Below are 18297 nucleotides of genomic sequence, written 5' to 3'. Positions count from 1 at the left end.
GGAACCTGGGCATCTAGTACTTCATCTAGTGGCTAGCAACCCTGCATTTGGCAGGGGGGTTGGAACTTGATCCTTGAGATCTCTTCCAGCCTGTGCCATTTTATGATTCTACTGGAAAGCAGCCCTACACAGAAGGATCTAGGTATCTTGGTGGACAAGAGATTGACTGTGAGCCAGCAGTGTGCCCCTGTGGCCAAGAATACCAAAAGTATTTTGAGGTGCATTAGAAAGAGTGTTACTAGCAAGTTGAGTGAGGTTATCCTCCCCTTGTAGCCTGCCCTGGTGAGGTTGCATCTGCAATTCTGGGCTCCATGGTACAAGAAGGCTACAGAGCTCCTAGAGAGAATTTTTCAAAGAGCTACAAAGCTGATGAAGAGGGCTGGAGCACCTCTACTATGAGGAAAGGCTGTTTAGCCCAGAAAAGATAAGATTGAGAGGGGATCTTATTAAATCTTATTAAATATCTTAAGAGATGGTACAAACCGGATGGGGCTATGCTGTTTTGTGTTACCTGACACCACAAGAAGAGGTAACATGCTCAAACCAAAACACAGGAAATTCCATTTACAAATGGGAAACAACTAATTCACTGTTAGGGTGACTAAGCACTGGAACACGGTATCCAGAGCATGTGGAATGTTCTTCTCTGAAGATAATCAGAGCTCACCACTGTGCTGTAGGTGACCCTGCTTGAAGCAGGGAGGTTGGAGTAGATAATCCCAGGTGGTACCTTCCAACATCAACCATCCTGCAATTCTATGATAATTATATCTGAATGTCACTTAAATTTAGTTTTGAGTTCCAAACTTTCCTATCTAGAAGTGCCAAGTAAATCTACTAGATTACAGACTTGGCTAAGTTTCTTATTTAATTTTGATAAATGTGAAGATAGAGGTTTTCTCTTCATTTATATGTAAAGCAGATATATTCAAATCAGTGTTCTTCTGTCTTTTGCTGAAAGAAAGATAACTGTTTTTAATTCTGTGTTCCAAAACCAAAACCTACAATAGCTGATTTATTTTCTGTGCATTACATCTCAAACAAGGTCTGAATTACTCAGGACAGATAAGTTTTCTTTTTCATATAACTAGTAATTTATGTTCTGTTGTGCTGGTTTTTTAAATATTTTTTTCCTGAAAACCTCAACACTGGTACTGCTAATTAAAGAATAATCAGTGATCATTCCACTGGTAAGAAAAAGTAATATCTTTCCTCATTAAACAATGTCATGTACTGTGTATACAGTACAATGTCTTTGTACTATGCTTCAATGTGTCCTTGTAATCCAAGTGACAATATTTTAGTTGAATGTTAATAGGGTCCATTGCACTGGTGCTTAATAAAAATTATTCCCACATGACAGAATAATCAGTGTAATTTAGAAATCCACATACACAGGTCTTAGAATATCTTGGAATTAATTCTGACACTTCAAGTAATATATTTTGAGGGATTGATATAGTTACCTTTACGCTTGTACTATTCTATACAGCTATAGAATAATGAAGAAACTTTGCACTGCCCTAAAAAATTTGCTCCTGGATATGAAAAGTTCAGAAATAATTAAGAAATAGAAGAGCAGATGGTTTATATTCTGAAGGATAAACAGAATTTATGATGAATATCTAGAAATCCTGAAACAAATGTATTTTCTGCTCAAAGCTTTTCAATTAATGATATTAATTAGATGAAATAAAGGGGGGGGGGGGGGGTGTGAGGGGACGGGAAAAGAGGGAAGGAAGGTGAAAGGGTAAACATCAGCTTCTGAGAAGTTAAAGAAAATGATTTCCATATACAATTATCACAATAAATAATGAAAAGCTGCAATATATATAATATGAGTATGAATAAACTTCTATTACACTGCCAGGTTCATCACTCTAAGGAATCCTAATTTTGGTACTTTTTTCTTTCTTTCTTTTTTCTTTTTTTTTTTTAATTATTATTATTATTAAATACATCTGGTAGCAAACACTCATCATATTTGCTTCTGTTGTATGATCTACAGTTTCAGTTTTTAAATTGTTGTAAAATTATCTACAAAACAGATTATAAACTAAAGCAATTACTGAAATGACAGCTTACTGAAAAGTGACAAGCAAAGACCTTTCCCAAAGACCTTTCCAAAACAGCAGAATATCGTTTATGAGTAAATATGGTTTAGGATAATCACTCTTTTTTTTTTTTTTTTTTTTTTTTTTTTTTTTTCCCATAAAGTTATCTTCCATTTTTAAAAGAAAAAATTTAAGAGGTATGCATTTCTTTAAAAAAAACACACTTAGAAACCACACTATGTTCTACATATTTTACACGAGTGAGAATTAAATGGATTCACTAGATTACACCACTACCTTCAAAGCTGTATGTACTAAGACTATGGTTTTTTTTCTGCCTTATATTGTCATAAGAACATCTATCATCAGAAGTTAAAAATTTGACCAGTATGGATTCAGAAATTAGACAGTGTTTTTTAAAACTGTATATCAAGACTTACATGTTCTTGAAGAATGTTACTGGATGGTTGAAAATATATATGAGAAACTCGGTGCTATCTGACTTATTAGTAGTTTAGGTAACATATTTTTATAATTTTCTTCAGCACCCTAACTCATTTTGAGCTTATTTACAACAGTCAACAAGCCTTCATCAGCATCCTATGCTGCTACTTTTTTTGTCAAACAAAGCTTTTTAAAAGATTCAAAAAGTTGCCTCTTTACCTTTCTGCAAGTTGCATATATATTATTTTCAGTTATTGTCTTTATTGCAAATAAGAGAGAACTGACCTATACAAAGTGCAACAGCCATTGACAGTTTATATATATAGAGAGAAATGTAAATACAAGCACAAATTTACACTCTATGTTTTTTAGGAATTCTGATGTTAGTTCACCTTTTCCTTTTTTGCTGACTTGTCTCTTTCTAAGTTTGGAGCGGTAAATATAACAATATAATTAAACTGTCATCTTCAGTGACATTTCAGAAGTTTGGTAAAATTAGCTTTTCTTGGGATTCACCTGGCTATTATCACAATTTTCTTTCATTAAAACTTACATTAATGAGATTCTATAAAGCATATGAACTTTAAATGCAAAAGACTTACACTTGAAGCACAGTTTTAGGGTCACCCACTTCTCCTCCATCACCAATTGTCAGTGTGTCATAGCCAATCTCCAGATCAAATTCTTCAAAATTTATCTGAATGACCTGGAAAATAAAATAATATGTCTGACAAATGTCTGTAAATAAACTTCTCAGCAGCATAAATAAAAGAGAATTTCCAATTAAAAATTATGTATACATTCACAAAATCCTACAGTAAAGTAATATAATTAACAGGCTTGTTTATTGAACTACAAAATTGCAATAATTTTAAGATATCACCTCTGGTATCTCCCTACTGACATCCTGAAAGTACTGTCATCTCATTTATGTAGTTGTCATATTTTTAAGACAGTACCAAATAATTGCATTACATTTTGATTAAGATGTATATAAAGGGCAACAAAATTAGTTATAATTTCTGCAATACAGTTGTCTTCAAATAGCAACTGAATAATTGCACTTTCAAGAGTAAATGTAATGAATCTCTTCCAAAAAAGCATGCGTTATTAAAAGACTTCTAATACACACTCTGTAACTCACCTAAATCTATGGTAACAGGAAAAGTATTGCTGTACAAATCCACACATGCATTTCTGGGAACTCATCCTATGCTTGACATGCCAAGTACATAATGTACAATGTAAAATGTACTTGAAATTTTTGTAAATGTGCCTGCATGGCAAGAAAATAAGTACTGTGAGCAGAGAAACTTATTTTTAGAGGCCTTGTATTTCAATGTATGATTTATTTTGATCAGGTTTGAAGAGTGCTGGAACTGGAATTATATTGATATTCCCTTTAGAATAGTGAAAAGGTGTTTTGATGACATCAGCATATGGAGTTGAAGATGCTGGATCCTTTCAAAATAAAAACTGAGATGACTGAGATGAGATGAGGTGACTGAATAACATAAGACTGAGTAGTAAACCCATTAAAATTCTGCTTTTATTTGTCATCTGCTATGTTGTCTTTTTTTTTTCCCTCCAGAAAAAAGCTGTCACTGGTACAGTGACACAGCTGTACATGGCAGACCAAAGATAAGTGATACCCTAGTATCAGTTTTACGTTAGACTAAATAGGTTCATTCTTGATATTAATCTGCTGTTATTTATAAGAATAAGTAAAGACTTCAGGCAATACTATGCTGACTGATTACTGCATTCTGTTTTTTGTTGTTGTTGTTGTTTGTTTGTTTGTTTTAACCAGATCAGCATTACCAAATTATGCTGTTGATCTGTATACTTATGCAAAGCAATTAGAAACACAGGGACTAATGCTGTACATTGTAATTATGTACAGATTCCGGTAAAGTCTATTTTCCAGTTTTTCAGAAGCATCATTAATAGAAATGAGAAGTGTCCTGAAGAAGACTACATCCCATTGTGAGTCCATACAGGAGAAGACTCAAAGCAGGAGCTGAAGTGTGTGGAAAGAAGCCTGCAGTAGAGCAGGGAATCTGGGGAGCTGGCACCTGTGGAGGATCTGAGCTGGAGCCATCTGTTCCTGAGAGATGGCTCTGTGGTACAGACCCATGTTGGGGCAGTTCTTGACGAACTGCAGTGTGTGGGAAGCCCACGCTGGAGCAGAAGATGATGAAGGACTTGCATAGATGAAACACTATGCATTGCAACACCCATTCCCCGTTCCCCTGCATGATTCAGGGGGAGCAGGTAGAAGAGGGTGAAGTTTTTTTATTGTTTTCTTTTTCTTCTGTTCTGTTTTTTTATTAATAGGACATAAATTACATTAATTTTCCTGTGCCAAATGTGTTTTGCCCATGACAGTAATCACAATCTGATTACTTTCAATGCATGTGCTTTCTTTCCGTAACATTTTCTTCTCTGCTCTGTTGAGGAGGAGGAGGCAGGGAGCAGCATAGTGGAGTAGACTTAGCCACTGGTGTGGAAGGACCACACTATCCTGATACAAACTAATTATATTTTGAATTTTATTTCACATAAGTAGTTTATTCCAGAATATAATAAAGTATGTTTTTAGACACCACTGTCAGGGAAAAAGAGGAATTATTTTCTCCTCTATTCCTCCAAGTACATACAAGCAACAAATTTATTTGAAACTAACGTATGCTGAGCTGTGCAATCATTATAATCATTATTCACTGAAAAGAACAGAAAAGTAGTTAAAAGAAACACAGTATTCCTTCTCCATTATGGACTGCTCTTGCTATTTATAAATCCAGAAACAATATATTTGTATACTATTGTTGTATTAAATTTATAAACCTAGAAGCAAATAACAAAAAAGATGGTAATATTGATTGTTACTAAGCTATAAAGAAAAAAATACTATTTGATATGATGGTATTTTTTTGTTCTCTAATAATTTAACAAGGACTCTTCCAAAGGAGGAGAGGGTTCTTTTTTTTTTCTTTTTTTTTTCTTTTTTTTTTTTCTTTTTTTTTTTTCTTTTTCTTTTTTTTTTCTTTTTTTTCCTATGGAATATGTCATTTGGGACCCACTTTTTGGGAAGAAACTAGTCTGTTACACAGCTGAGAATTAACATATCAGAAGATTTTATTGCAAAGTTAATGTCTAATTTGAGAACTTCCAACAGTCTTGAAGGAGAATATGCTTACGTGGTTGTGTTCCAGACAGTGATCTTTCCAGACAGTTGTTTGTTATGACTGTGTGTCTAGTTCTTGATGGAACCAGATCCTCAGAGATTTTTAAAAGAACGTATTACTACATGTGGAGTAATCAACATTTTTAAATTTCAAAACATACAAAGCAAAATGCTGTTTAACAGAAGAAAGTGTCTGTGCATCACAACTGCTTCTGAAGGGCAAATATAAAAATTTAAAATTTCCATACATGCATCTGTTAACCTAAAGTTTCATATATAGTAATATTTTCACTCCATAAAATCTGCCCACCATTTTTACCAGCAAAAAGAATAACTGTGGAGTTGTTTCTAAAATTATTGTGAATCTATGCTCCTCAGAATAGTGCTTAAAAATTAAGCTATGATGTTGCTTAAATGAGCTGTATCTTAGACAATAAGTAACAGTAAGAAATGAATCTGAATTAAAACATCCTGCAGAGGATACAATGTAATCACACTTTTTTTTTTTTTTTTTTTCTGCACATTGCATATAGTCCAATGATTCAAAGTATCCAAGTGTTTCTAGCATCTCTGTAGCCTAACAATAATTTCATTTGCTCTTTCATAGCTACTACTTCAAGAACAAAATAAAACTGAAAACAGACTAAATATTAGTTCCTTCTGTTCTTTTAATTCATTTTAATCTTTCACCAGCAAAGGAGAAAAGAGGGAAAAAGGACACACAAAACTGTATGACTCTTCAAGGAGATGAAGAGTCACTAGCTCATCTGGAAATTTCCTTCTATACGGTTGATTTCATTTGTTGGCAACAATCCCCATCGAAATTAACTGTACAGTGCAAACATTGGTATTTGACATAAATTTAAAGGGCAAAGAATACAAAGCAGATCGGTTACAATCTATCAGTGCTTATTTCTTGTCCTGGACTTTAAAGCGAGTCTAAGTGTTTTTGTATTGATATCCACATCGTGGACATCTAAAATGGATTACATATCAGTAATACCATGTGAGAAGAAAAAAAAGCAACCTAACAACAGCAACAACAACAACAACAAAAACACATTAATATACAGGATCTTCAAGGGAATTGAGCACTTTTGAATAGGCTGCTGGGAACCATTTGATGTTATCTAAAAGTATCATATGTCAGTGGTTGCCAGTAATCTTAGCCTTACAGATAGCAGATTAATTCTACTTGTAGAGTGACAAATCTTATCACTTATTTTGTGAGTTCCTTAAAAAGGAATTTTTGTTTTGTTTTCTTTTATTTAACTTCAATTCAAATGTTAAATATCATTTAATTTGCCATAGAGGCTAATCCTATAGTCAGTTATTTATAAAAACCCTTCAGAAATATTGGTTTTGGATCCACTATATTTGGAAACAAATGTGTAATCTTACAGTGGGAAGATGGCAAGTTGAAGTCACAGCTTGAAAAGTTTATACTTTGACTTTTCATTTTATAGGTTTTTTTTGCCTGCATGAAAGTATAGCCTGTGTTATGTCTGTGCATTTCACAACCGATTTTCTGAGATTGATTAGCCAGAAGACTCAACATTTACCATATTCCTAATATAAATTCAGAAATACTTTGTAAATAAGGCCTTCTACAAATAAAATAGTGATAATGCTTAAGAATAACACAATTCAACTATCAATATAGTACCCACGAGGGAAATAAAGGAGTGTAAATAAATAATTAAGTAAACATATCAGCTTAAACTTCAGTCAGTGATTTTATCATGTTTTTCCCTACAGTTAATGTTATTACATAATTTCTATCTCTTGAAAGAGAATATTGTATTGTTGTTTTTTTTTCTCAAAATAAGTGTTATTAGACATCATCATATTTTCTCCAAACAAGTATCTTTGTCTTTGCAAAAATTATTCTGATATATCTCTGAAAAATTACTAGTACTTTTAAGTAAATCATTCTCATTTTCTTATATTATGCCACTAGCAAATCAGAAACTTTTTTTCCAACACATTGGATGAAGTAACTCATTACTAACATCATTACTACATCTAACATTAGGCTGTAGAGAAGAAGAAGGAGAAAGGTTAGACTTGGAAATTCCAGCTGTGTTTCTGGTGTCAAAACACCTAACTCTGATCAATAAAGAAATCTATTTCTGCAAACATTATTTTATTAAAAAAATGCCATTCTGTATTAGGAACAAAATATACCAGCAAGAGCAAGAACATCTCTTCAGTGCAATGTATGCACAAGACATCTACTCCCACCAGTTTTCTGATGGAATTTATTCTAACCTTTTCCATGGGTAAGCTATTAGGATTGTCTTTCCTACTTTGGACATTTAGCTTAGGATACATAACTAATAAATATATTAATATTCATTTCTAAAATCTCTTCACGTTAACCGTGGAGACAGTATAAAATAAAAGTTTACCAACTATGACACTTAACCTTTTGTTGACTTAAATTTGATGACATTGATATGCACAGAATCTCTCCCTCTCAAAAAAGTACAAAACAAGAAAAAAAAAGGATATTGTAGTCAGAATAACAATAATATTCATCAGAGCCCAAGATTCAGAGCCAGGACAGCCATAAACGGGGAGTAAAAAACAATTTTGAAATATCTCTGGACATTAGGGTATGACAAAGAAAAAAATGTGCTTCAGAGATCAAAAGGCTAATAATTTAAAGTTTAAAACAGTCAAAAAAACAGATTTTTTTTTGTTTTTTGTTAGACGTATAAATGCTGAATTAAGCATACTAACTTTACATGATATATATATACATATATATATATACATATATATGTATATACATATACTTACATATATATATAAATATATATGTAAGTATATGTATATGTAAATACTATGCACATAAAATAATTCACATTTCACATTGACATTTTGTGGGCTTCTTTGCAAACGCATTTAAATGACAAGGTTTAACATCAGTTTCCAAACATGATCTACATGGATTTCCCAGCCTTGAAGATGTGATCCATAAACTCATAGGCAGACAACTTGCAGCACTGGTCTAGTTTTGACCTATATGTTCACCAGATTCATGAGGGCTATGAGGCAGTATATGAGAATGTTTGGATATATGTATCTTTTTTTCTCTGTAGTATTGTTTACAGTTGCAGTGCAGAGTACCTGTCCATTTGGCTTTTCCAACTGTTAATATTCCAAACTTCCAACTCTGGTTCCTCCTCTCTAATTTAGCATTTTTGAACATACACTTCACATTTCTTATAAAACAGGCTCTCCAATGTTATTCTGCATGACTATCACTCCCATATGAGTGTAAATTTTAAAAGTACGAACATGTTTATCTCCTTGAGAGAGGAATTATTTCTCTTAATAAGATTTTTTTTTCTTGCTTTCTCAGTAAGACTTTTTATATTGTGCATTCATTTTACTCACTTATTTTTAGTGTTACCTGTACACTTCATGCTATGTCACTCATAACACCAGTCTTAAGGCACTCATATTCATCCCTTACTTATTTGTGTCCATGCCCCATGCTTAAACTTACAATGCAGTTATTGCCTCATTTTAACGATATATTTTGGATTAAATGTATACTTTGAGCCAATTTAAATAATTATTTTTATTAGAACAATAAAACAAAATCCTTTTTTAGCATACAATTCTATTTCTTAGTTATACAGTGATCATACAGACACAAGAAACTATTTAGGGATGGAAGGATTATTTCAGAATAATTAAAATTTATCTATTAAAATATTATCTCTTTTGTTACAACAGGACAGATTTATTTGTATCTGATTATCTGATTTTCCTGTCTTTGTAATTTTTTGTTTGTTTCTTTGTTTCTTTCTTTGCAACGCAGACTAGAAAGGTATTTTTAAATCGCAAAGACCTTAGTCTTTTAACCTCATAACAGAAAGAAAAGATAATTAAATGTAAATAATAAATGTTGGTGCAAATAACCAAGAACATTTACAGAGCATTATCTCTGTGCCACATATACTGATGTCTTTTTAGAAAGTTCTAGCTATCTTTGTACTCAGTGTACAGTCCAATTGAACAAAAATTCAGATTCAGTCTTTAATTCTACCTAAAGATTTAATCAAAGATGGAATTGGTACTTGAAATTCAGGTTATGGATAGAATCTAACACTGCTAATGACTGAAACAAAAGCAGTTATTCCTGTTCGAGTTATTGAAGTAGGTTCATTTTCTCATTATGTGTGAGTAGATAATATTTTCACGGTGTAAAAGAAGTGTTGTGACTTAAGCACACTGAATTTCCCTCATTGCTCCTAGAGGGATGGGGAAATGAACTGAAAATAATAATAATAATAAAAATTTAAAAAATATATAAAAAATAAACACCTCAAAAACTGAGATCAAGACAGTTTAATAGGACAGAATAAGGAAAGTAATAATAATGATAAAAGAATACATAAAACAAGTGATACACAATGCAATTGCTCACCACCCACTGACCAGTGCCTGGACAGTCTCCAACAGGTGAGAGATAGCTCAACCCATATATAATCTCCCTTTCACCAGCTTGAATCAGCTGTGCTAGTTCTGTCCCCTCCCAACTTTTTGTACACTCCAAGCCTCCTTGCTAGCATGGCAGCAAGAGAAGCTGAGAAATCCTGACTCTGTTTAAACACTCATCAATAATGAAAACATCTCTGTGTTGTCAACATCAATCTCATCCTAAATCTATAACACTATAGAAGCTATTAGGAAGCAAATATCCCAGCTGAAATTAGTATAACATGGTTCATACAGTCATGGAAACACAGAAAAATATTTAGTAAGATAACATCTACAATAATTAATAAAATGAATCTGTCCTCCTTTTATAATAAAAATGGAGGTATAATAAAATTGCGGGATGGAAGTACAAGGCATTAATCCATTTATATCTGCATTGTTGTTTTTTTCCCCTCCCCATTTTACTGTTTCACTCCAGCACTAAAATCACAGTACATACATGTACCTTCTGACTCCAACTGCTCTAATCATCAGTTGATTATTTTCCCTCAGTGCCAAAGCTGTAATCTCCTGTTTTAGAAATATTTGGATTCTCTTCTATTCTCTCATTCCCATGAGACAATCATCTCCCTTTTCTCCAAAAAGATTTCTAGAATTTATTTTTAAAAACTAAGGTATTTACATCACAGATTTTTTTACAAATCAAAATGTTGTTCAGTAACTTAAAAGAATAGTAGCACTAGCACTAAAAAGAAATGGATCTTCTGAACAGATCAAAGATAGTTCACACTTTCTAGCTTCATACATAGTAGTAAACAACCTCCTACCGATAAACACAGCACCAAATTTTTTTAATCCTCAAGTAAAGTGAAAGAAAAACTGAATTATGCTTAAAATATGTAGTTAAGTGTGAGCTTATGTATTCTCTTATTTTCTGATCATTTCATTGACTGTAACACTTGCATTAAATCTTAACATTAGGCTTAGGAAAAGCAAAATTTGAGATATATATTATGATATTTGATGCCAAAAAGATCTATAGTATGGTTTATTCCACTAAGCCTAATTAAAACAGACTTCATAAAATGAATCCTTTATTCTATGGTGACATACTCAGCCTGCTTGACACTTACGCTGTCAGCATGAATAAATACTGATGAGAACTGAGTTTATGGTTGAGAACAAGCTTAAGAAATGTTCCACTGACAATAGTTAATGAGATAACACAGCTGCGGTAAGTTAAATGTAAACATTCAGCTTTTTGCTGAACTTGTTTCACTTATTTTGTCTTTGCATAATAGTGCACAAAAACTCAGAACTGTGAAGATGAAAGTTTTAGAGGATGTAAAAAACATAATGACATAGGAAGGAGAAGAGGCCTTTGCAATGCCTTTATAAGGCCTTTAGCATGGTACCCCACAACATCCTTCTCCTGAAACTGTAAAAATGTGGATTTGATGTGAGGACTTTTTGGTAGATGAAGAACTGGTTGCAGCATCGAATTCAAAGAGTAGAGGTCAAATGTCTGGATGGAGATCTGTGACAAGTGGTGTCCTCCAGGGATTGGTGCTAGCAGCAATTAATATCTTCATCAGCTACATTGACAGTAGGGTTGAGTGCACCCTCAGCAAGTCTGCTGATGACACCAAGCTGTGGGGTGCAGTTGACAAATCACAGGGATAGGATGCCATCCAGAGGGATCTAGACAGGCTTGAGCTGTGGGCCCAGGTGAACTTCATGAGCTTCACAAATCCAAATACAAGACCTTGCAACTGGGTCGAAGCAACCCCCACTACCAATACAAGCTGGGTGATGAAAGAATTGAGCACAGCCTTTCTGAAAAAGATCTGGGGGTAATGGTGGATGGGAAGGTGTACAGGAGCAAACAGTGTGTCCCCTTAGCCAAGAAAGCCAGCTGCATCCTTGCATCCAGTGAATCATGGCCAGTAGGCTGAGAGAGATGACTCTGCCCCTCTACTCTGTGCTGGTTAGACCTCAATTGGAATACTATGTCCAGATGTGGAATCCTCAGTACAGGACAGATACAGACCTGTTGGAGTACATCCAGAGGAGGACAACAAAAATGATCCAAAGGATGGAATACCTCTTCTATGAGGACAGGCTGAGAGAGCTGGGGCTGTTCAGCCTGGAGAAGAGAGAGCTCTGAGGTGACCTGATAGCAGCCTTTCAATATCTAAAAGGGAGCTACAGGAAAGAAGGGGACAGACTAATTAGCAGATTTTCTTGTGATAAAACAAGGGGAAATGGTTCCAAGCTTAAAGAGAGTAGATTTAAGATACAATGAAAAAAACTGTTGCAGTGAGGGTGGTGAGGCACTGGAACAGGTTGCCCAGAGATGTCCCATCCCTGCAGACATTCACAGTGATACTGGATCAATCCCTGGGCAACCTGATCTAGCTGTGGATCTCCCTGTTTAATGACAGGGAGATGGATTAGATGACCTTTAAACGTCTCTTCCATCTCAAAGGATTCTATGATTCTAAGAGAAAGAATTGAATATAAAATATTTGGCACAGACAGAAAGATCAAGCAAGTATATATATTTATATTTATACATAAACAAACAAAAAATGAATAACCCTCAGTTCTCAAAAACAAGTAATAATTGATTTAAAAACTATTTCAACATGCAACATAAAAAGGATGTGAACACTGGCAAACATTTGGAAGATATTTTACAGAATACATTTACCTAATTAGGAAGAGAGTAAGAATAAGTTCATATATTAAATACACTGAATGTAAAATTTAAAATATGTTGGTGCGAAATGGACAATAACAAAGTGTATGATCATTAAAAATTTCCTCCTGAAAATTCCTGCTATGTAAAATGAACAGAACAAGGACCTAGTTTTCTAATACATCTAAATCTAACAATGATTTTAGATACATAATTTCTCCTTACAATTTTGGAAGACAAGTTGGTCTTTTTTTAAAGAATCTCTTTTACTTATTTTTCTCCTTAATGCATTGCAGTGAAAGATATTTTGCATGAATGTCTGAAATCTGTCAGAAAAGCTGTCATTCTAGCACTTTCATTTTCTGCAGTATTTCTGTCGCTGTGGATTAGAAAAAAAAAATAAAAAATTAACAAGTATTATGTGTAAGATTCAAAGTCTGCTTAACTTTAGCCCTAATTATGATTTTACTGAAGTTTTTGCCTGTTATTAAATCTAGACTGATAATTTTAAAGCCCATCCTTTTGAAGAAAAAATCAAAAATCTAAACTGACACTTTCTTACTCCATGTTATGTAAGCTAAGCAAATACCATGAACAAGGTTTAACTGAAAAGACTTCTGGATTTATACTGAGCTAACAGTGAGCATCTTAGCATTAGTTGGCTTCTCTGGCTGTGCTTGATTTATTTAGTCTTTCATCTACTACTTTCTCACATTATTTATTTATTTATTTATTTTAATATACCTTTATAGACTCATAGAATTATAGAGTCAAAGAATCATTAAGGTTGGAAAAGACTTCTAAGATCATCTAGTCCAACCATCCATCTACCATCAATCTTGCCCACTAAACCATGTATGTAAGTAAAGCATCTACCCTTTCTTTGAACACCAAAAAGTATGGTGACTCCACCATTTCCCTGGCCACCTTGTTCCAGCATCTGATCACTCTCTCTAAGTAGAAATTCTTCCCAATATCCAGTTGGAACATCTCCTGGTGCAACTTGTCCTATTGCTGTTACCTGGGAGAAGAGGCTGAGCCCAGCCTCACCATGACCTCCTTTCAGAGTTACAAAGATTTATGACATCTCATCTGAGCCTCCTCTTCTCTAGATAAAATAATCTTAGTTCCCTTCTCCACTCCTCATAAGTCTCGTGTTCTAGACCCTTTACCAGATCTGTTGCCTTTTTCTGGACACTCCAGGGCCTCACTGTCTTTTTTTGTATTGAGGGGCCCAGAACTGAACACAGCACTCAGGCAGCCCTATCAGTTCTGAGTACAGGGGAATGATCACTTCCCTGGCCCTACTGGATACTCTATTTCTGATGCAAGACAGGATGTTGTTAGCTTTTTGGCCATCTTGTCACAGTACTGGCTCGTGTTTAGCTAAGTGCTGACCAACACTCTCAGATCCTTTTCCTCCATGCAGATTTCCAGCCACTCTGTCTCAAGCATGTAGCATTGTATGGGGTTACTTTGACAAAAGTGCAGGGCTTTTTGAATTCACAGAATCACACAGAATCACAGAATGACCTGGGTTGGAAGGGACCCCAAGGATTGAGAAGTTCCAACCCCCCTGCCTAGCAGGGCCACCAAACTACCATGTTTACTAGATCAGGTTGTCCAGGGCCCCAACCAACCTGGCCTTGAACACCTCCAAGGGCAGGGCATCCACAACCTCCCTGGGCAGCCTGTTCCAGGATCTCACCACTCTCCTAGTAAAGAACTTCTCCTAACATCCAACCTAAACCTTCCCTCTTTCAACTTAAATCCATTTCCCCTTGTCCTGGTATTATCAGCCCTTTCGAAGAGTTTACTCCCCTCCTGGATATAGGTTCCCGTCAGGTACTGAAAGTCTGCAATGAGGTCACCCTGCAGCCTTCTTTTCTCCAGGCTGAACAAGCCCAGCTCCCTCAGCCTGTCTTCATAGGGGAGGTGCTCCAGTCCCCTGATCATCTTCGTCTCCCTCCTCTGGACCCTTTCCAACAGCTCCACATCTTTCTTGTACTGAGGGCTCCATACCTGGACACAGTACTCCAGATGGGACCTCACAAAAGCAGAGTAAAGAGGGAGAATCACTTCCCTGTCCCTGCTGGCCACCCCTCTCCTGATGGAACCCAGGATACCATTTGCCTTCTGAGCTGCAAGAGCACACTGTTGGCTCATGTTAAGTTTCTTGTCCATCAGGACCCCCAGGTCCTTCTCTGCCGAGAATCCCCATTCCAGTCCATTGATTCAGGTTGTCTATATCCCTCTGAAAGGTCTTCCTTTTTTAGACTTTTCAGAGTTTATTGATTTCAGCATTACATCAGTGAAGTGTGAGAAGTAATTCCAATGTTCATATTTTGAAATAAATATAGTGCTATTACTGATACTTTGATCAATATGAAATTTTCTGTGCATTGCCTTTTCTGATGTAAAAAGTCTGTTGCACCATCCATCAAGAGGTATTCTTGCTTATGTCTGTAGTTTAAAAGTAGTGAACTGTCCTTTACTATAGTTTTCACTTTAATACTATATCTTTAATATTACACAGCATTTATATGCGTAAGGAGAAAGTTAAATATACATGCATTAATTAAATAAAAACAAATCATGCACTGAAATATTTTACTGAACCAACATGAATCTACCCAGAACTGTAAAACTAAGTTCATACTTAGGCGTCTTTATCAGTCATAGTTTTCAAGCTATGCTAATACACCATGCAATTGTATTTACAGTTTCAGAAAAAATTCCAATGTTAACATTTTTAAAACTTAAAAAAAGTCTTTTCTTTCAACTATTCCAGGTGTAAGCTCTGACTATGGGGGGGCTTACTTTGCTTTTATTAGAATTGGAATTTATACACATAAAGTAACTCAAACTCTTAAATGTTCTGAGGGAAAGACAAGCAAGACTAAGATGCACACTTCTGTAGATATGGAGCTACAATAGAGAGTCCGACAAAAGAAACGCTAAGAGGTTTAAGGGACTGGAACACATCAGGAATGGCTAATAGAGCTGGGGCTGCTTAGCCTAAAGAATTCTCAGTAGGTTTTTAAAAATCAGAAGAAAGGGCGTAACAAAAATGGAGCCAGACTCATTCAGAGACTCATTCAGACTGTCCAGTGACAGGACAAGAAGCAATGGCACAGAATGAAACAAACACAGGAAGTCCTGTCTAAACAGAAGAAAATATGTTTTCATTGTGTACATGATTGAGTATTGGAACAGGTCACATAAAGAGGCTGTGGAGTTTTGCTTCTCAGAGATATTCAATGATCACCCAGACTATTTCATGCCACTGCTTGAGGAGCGGGGCTGCAAAAGATGAACTTCGGAGGTCCTTTCAAACTTCAGCTATTCCATGACTGTGAACCTACTGACTTCATTATTTGAGTGCAGTGATACATAAAAATAGGTTGTCCACAGAAGCTGATGTCTCCTACCTGAAAGTGCTCAAAATCAGGTTAGACAGGGCTTTAAGTAATCTCAGCCAGTGAAAGATTTCGTAAAACTGTGGTTGATTTAGATCATGGGTGTCTAACCTTTTGGCTTGCCTGTGCTGCGTAGAGTGAAGAGGAATTGTCTTGGACTGCATATAGGTTACATTATATACTAAATGTATATTTTATTTTTTATTAAAACAAAAGAAGTTGGCAACAGAAAAATAAAACTAGTGGGACATTTGACCTTGTTTTTGTGAAATTAATGCATCAATGCCTGCTTTTATGGAAGTGTTTTCAATTTTTAGTGAGTTCTTAAGGTGTTCCTTACAGAATTTTTATCTAATTATACTCTTCATGTATTTCATCCTTGAAAATAATTGCTCACAAATGTATGTACTGCCTAAAAGTAATGACATGAATAAAGAATAATGGTGAAGTGAAGTGAAACAAGGAGTACTTTCTCTGGTAAAATAGGTCTTATAAAAGCCTAGTAATAAGACATGATCAGATTTTTGAGTTGAATTTCTGATTGCAACTCTATGCATTCCATCTGCACATAATCCATTTATGTCAACTGAAATTGGAGTCATAAATATACCAAGGAGTTGATGTTTTTTGTTTGTTTGTTTTTTGTTTGTTTGTTTGTTTCAGAAATCTTGAGATATATTCTCTAATTCCTTTATCAAAACAGAAATCAAGGCTATGAACTTTTCACTGTACGCAGGATTGTGTTTATCCAAGGCATCAAAATGCATGAATTTATTTGCTGTAACTTGAGCTTTTCATAATTCAAGTTTAATTTTGAACTCTGTTATGGTTTGAAAAAAAGCACAGATAAGTTGATTTTCGTCTTGAAGACCCATGTTTAACTCATTTAAATGAGCAGGTAAATCGACCAAAAATGCTAAATCTGTGAGTCATTTTCCATCTTCAAATTCTGGCACAAATTTTCCTTTTGATTCTGTAAATGACTTGATTTTATCTTGCAAATCCTAAAATCTTTTTAGCACTTTACTCTGACTTAGCCACTTCATTTACTTCAAAAAATAAATGATATCCCCATAATCAGCATCCAGACTTTTAAGGAACTTCTGGAATTAGCAATGACTCTATCCGTAAGACTTTGTGAAATTTGATGATTGTTTCTAAAGCTTTCACTGTTAAATTTTCTTGTTATACAATACTAAGATATTTCATCAAATGTGCGTTGCTAGAATAAATTGCATTATAATATAATATAATAATATATAATATTTTAGAGTCCCTCATCTTTACCAGTGATCACTGGGCTGCTACAGGCACACACACACACATATGTTGGTTGAAATGTATTGTTGGTCACCACTGCATCTTAGTTGCAAAGTCACACAAGCACAAATAGCATGTAATACACTCAGGTTTTGACTCAGCTGAGTCTCTGTGGCAGAGGCAAAATAGTTGGGAGAAAAAAAAAAAAAAAAAAAAAAAAAAAAAAAAAAAAAGTAGTATTAAGATAAACACATCTATGTAGGAGTTTAATTTTTAAATACCTTCAAGTCATTAACATCTTAACCCTGGAGCCACCTAAGATTTGCTAGCTGGTACATATCAGCTTGTGAGCTTAAAATTCTGTTTCTACCATTGGAAAAACATGTAAACATTCAACTTATTACCTTTGAACTATTGAAAAATTTCAGAAGCTATAAATACAATATGACCAGAGGGGCAGAGCACCATCGTTCTTTGCATCATCTTTTAAGACATCCTGACACACTTTAATGATCTCTGAAAGCTGTTCCAAAAGTAATGCCTCTTATTTTAATATACTGATCCATGATGTCAGAGGAAGATGTTGGTGGTATACTAGTAGACACTGAACTTTACCACCAATATTCCAATACTTTTTCTGCCATTTACCATGTGACAGATTCTGGCAAAATGGCATCTGACATGGACACATGCATGAAGATGAATGTCTCTACTGCACCCACTGACATATATCAACACTTCCTGAAAATTTGTAGAGACCAAACATAGATGATG

At 34.7% G+C, this 18297-nt stretch overlaps 1 protein-coding gene across 5 annotated transcripts in view; it reads right to left on the bottom strand.

Annotated features, from left to right (window-relative positions):
* The window catches only part of CSMD3 (CUB and Sushi multiple domains 3), a 496245-nt gene that overhangs the window by 244814 nt on the left and 233134 nt on the right, over nucleotides 1–18297 (bottom strand). For all 5 annotated transcript variants that reach the window (XM_072330149.1, XM_072330150.1, XM_072330151.1 and 2 more), the window contains one exon: nucleotides 3101–3204. In XM_072330149.1, coding sequence (XP_072186250.1) covers nucleotides 3101–3204 — 104 coding nt within the window. The remainder of the gene's footprint in view (nucleotides 1–3100; nucleotides 3205–18297) is intronic.

The sequence above is a fragment of the Excalfactoria chinensis genome, chromosome 2, assembly GCF_039878825.1.
Source record: "Excalfactoria chinensis isolate bCotChi1 chromosome 2, bCotChi1.hap2, whole genome shotgun sequence".
Classification (NCBI taxonomy): Eukaryota; Metazoa; Chordata; class Aves; order Galliformes; family Phasianidae; genus Excalfactoria; species Excalfactoria chinensis.
This window is presented reverse-complemented; position numbering and strand designations above follow the sequence as displayed.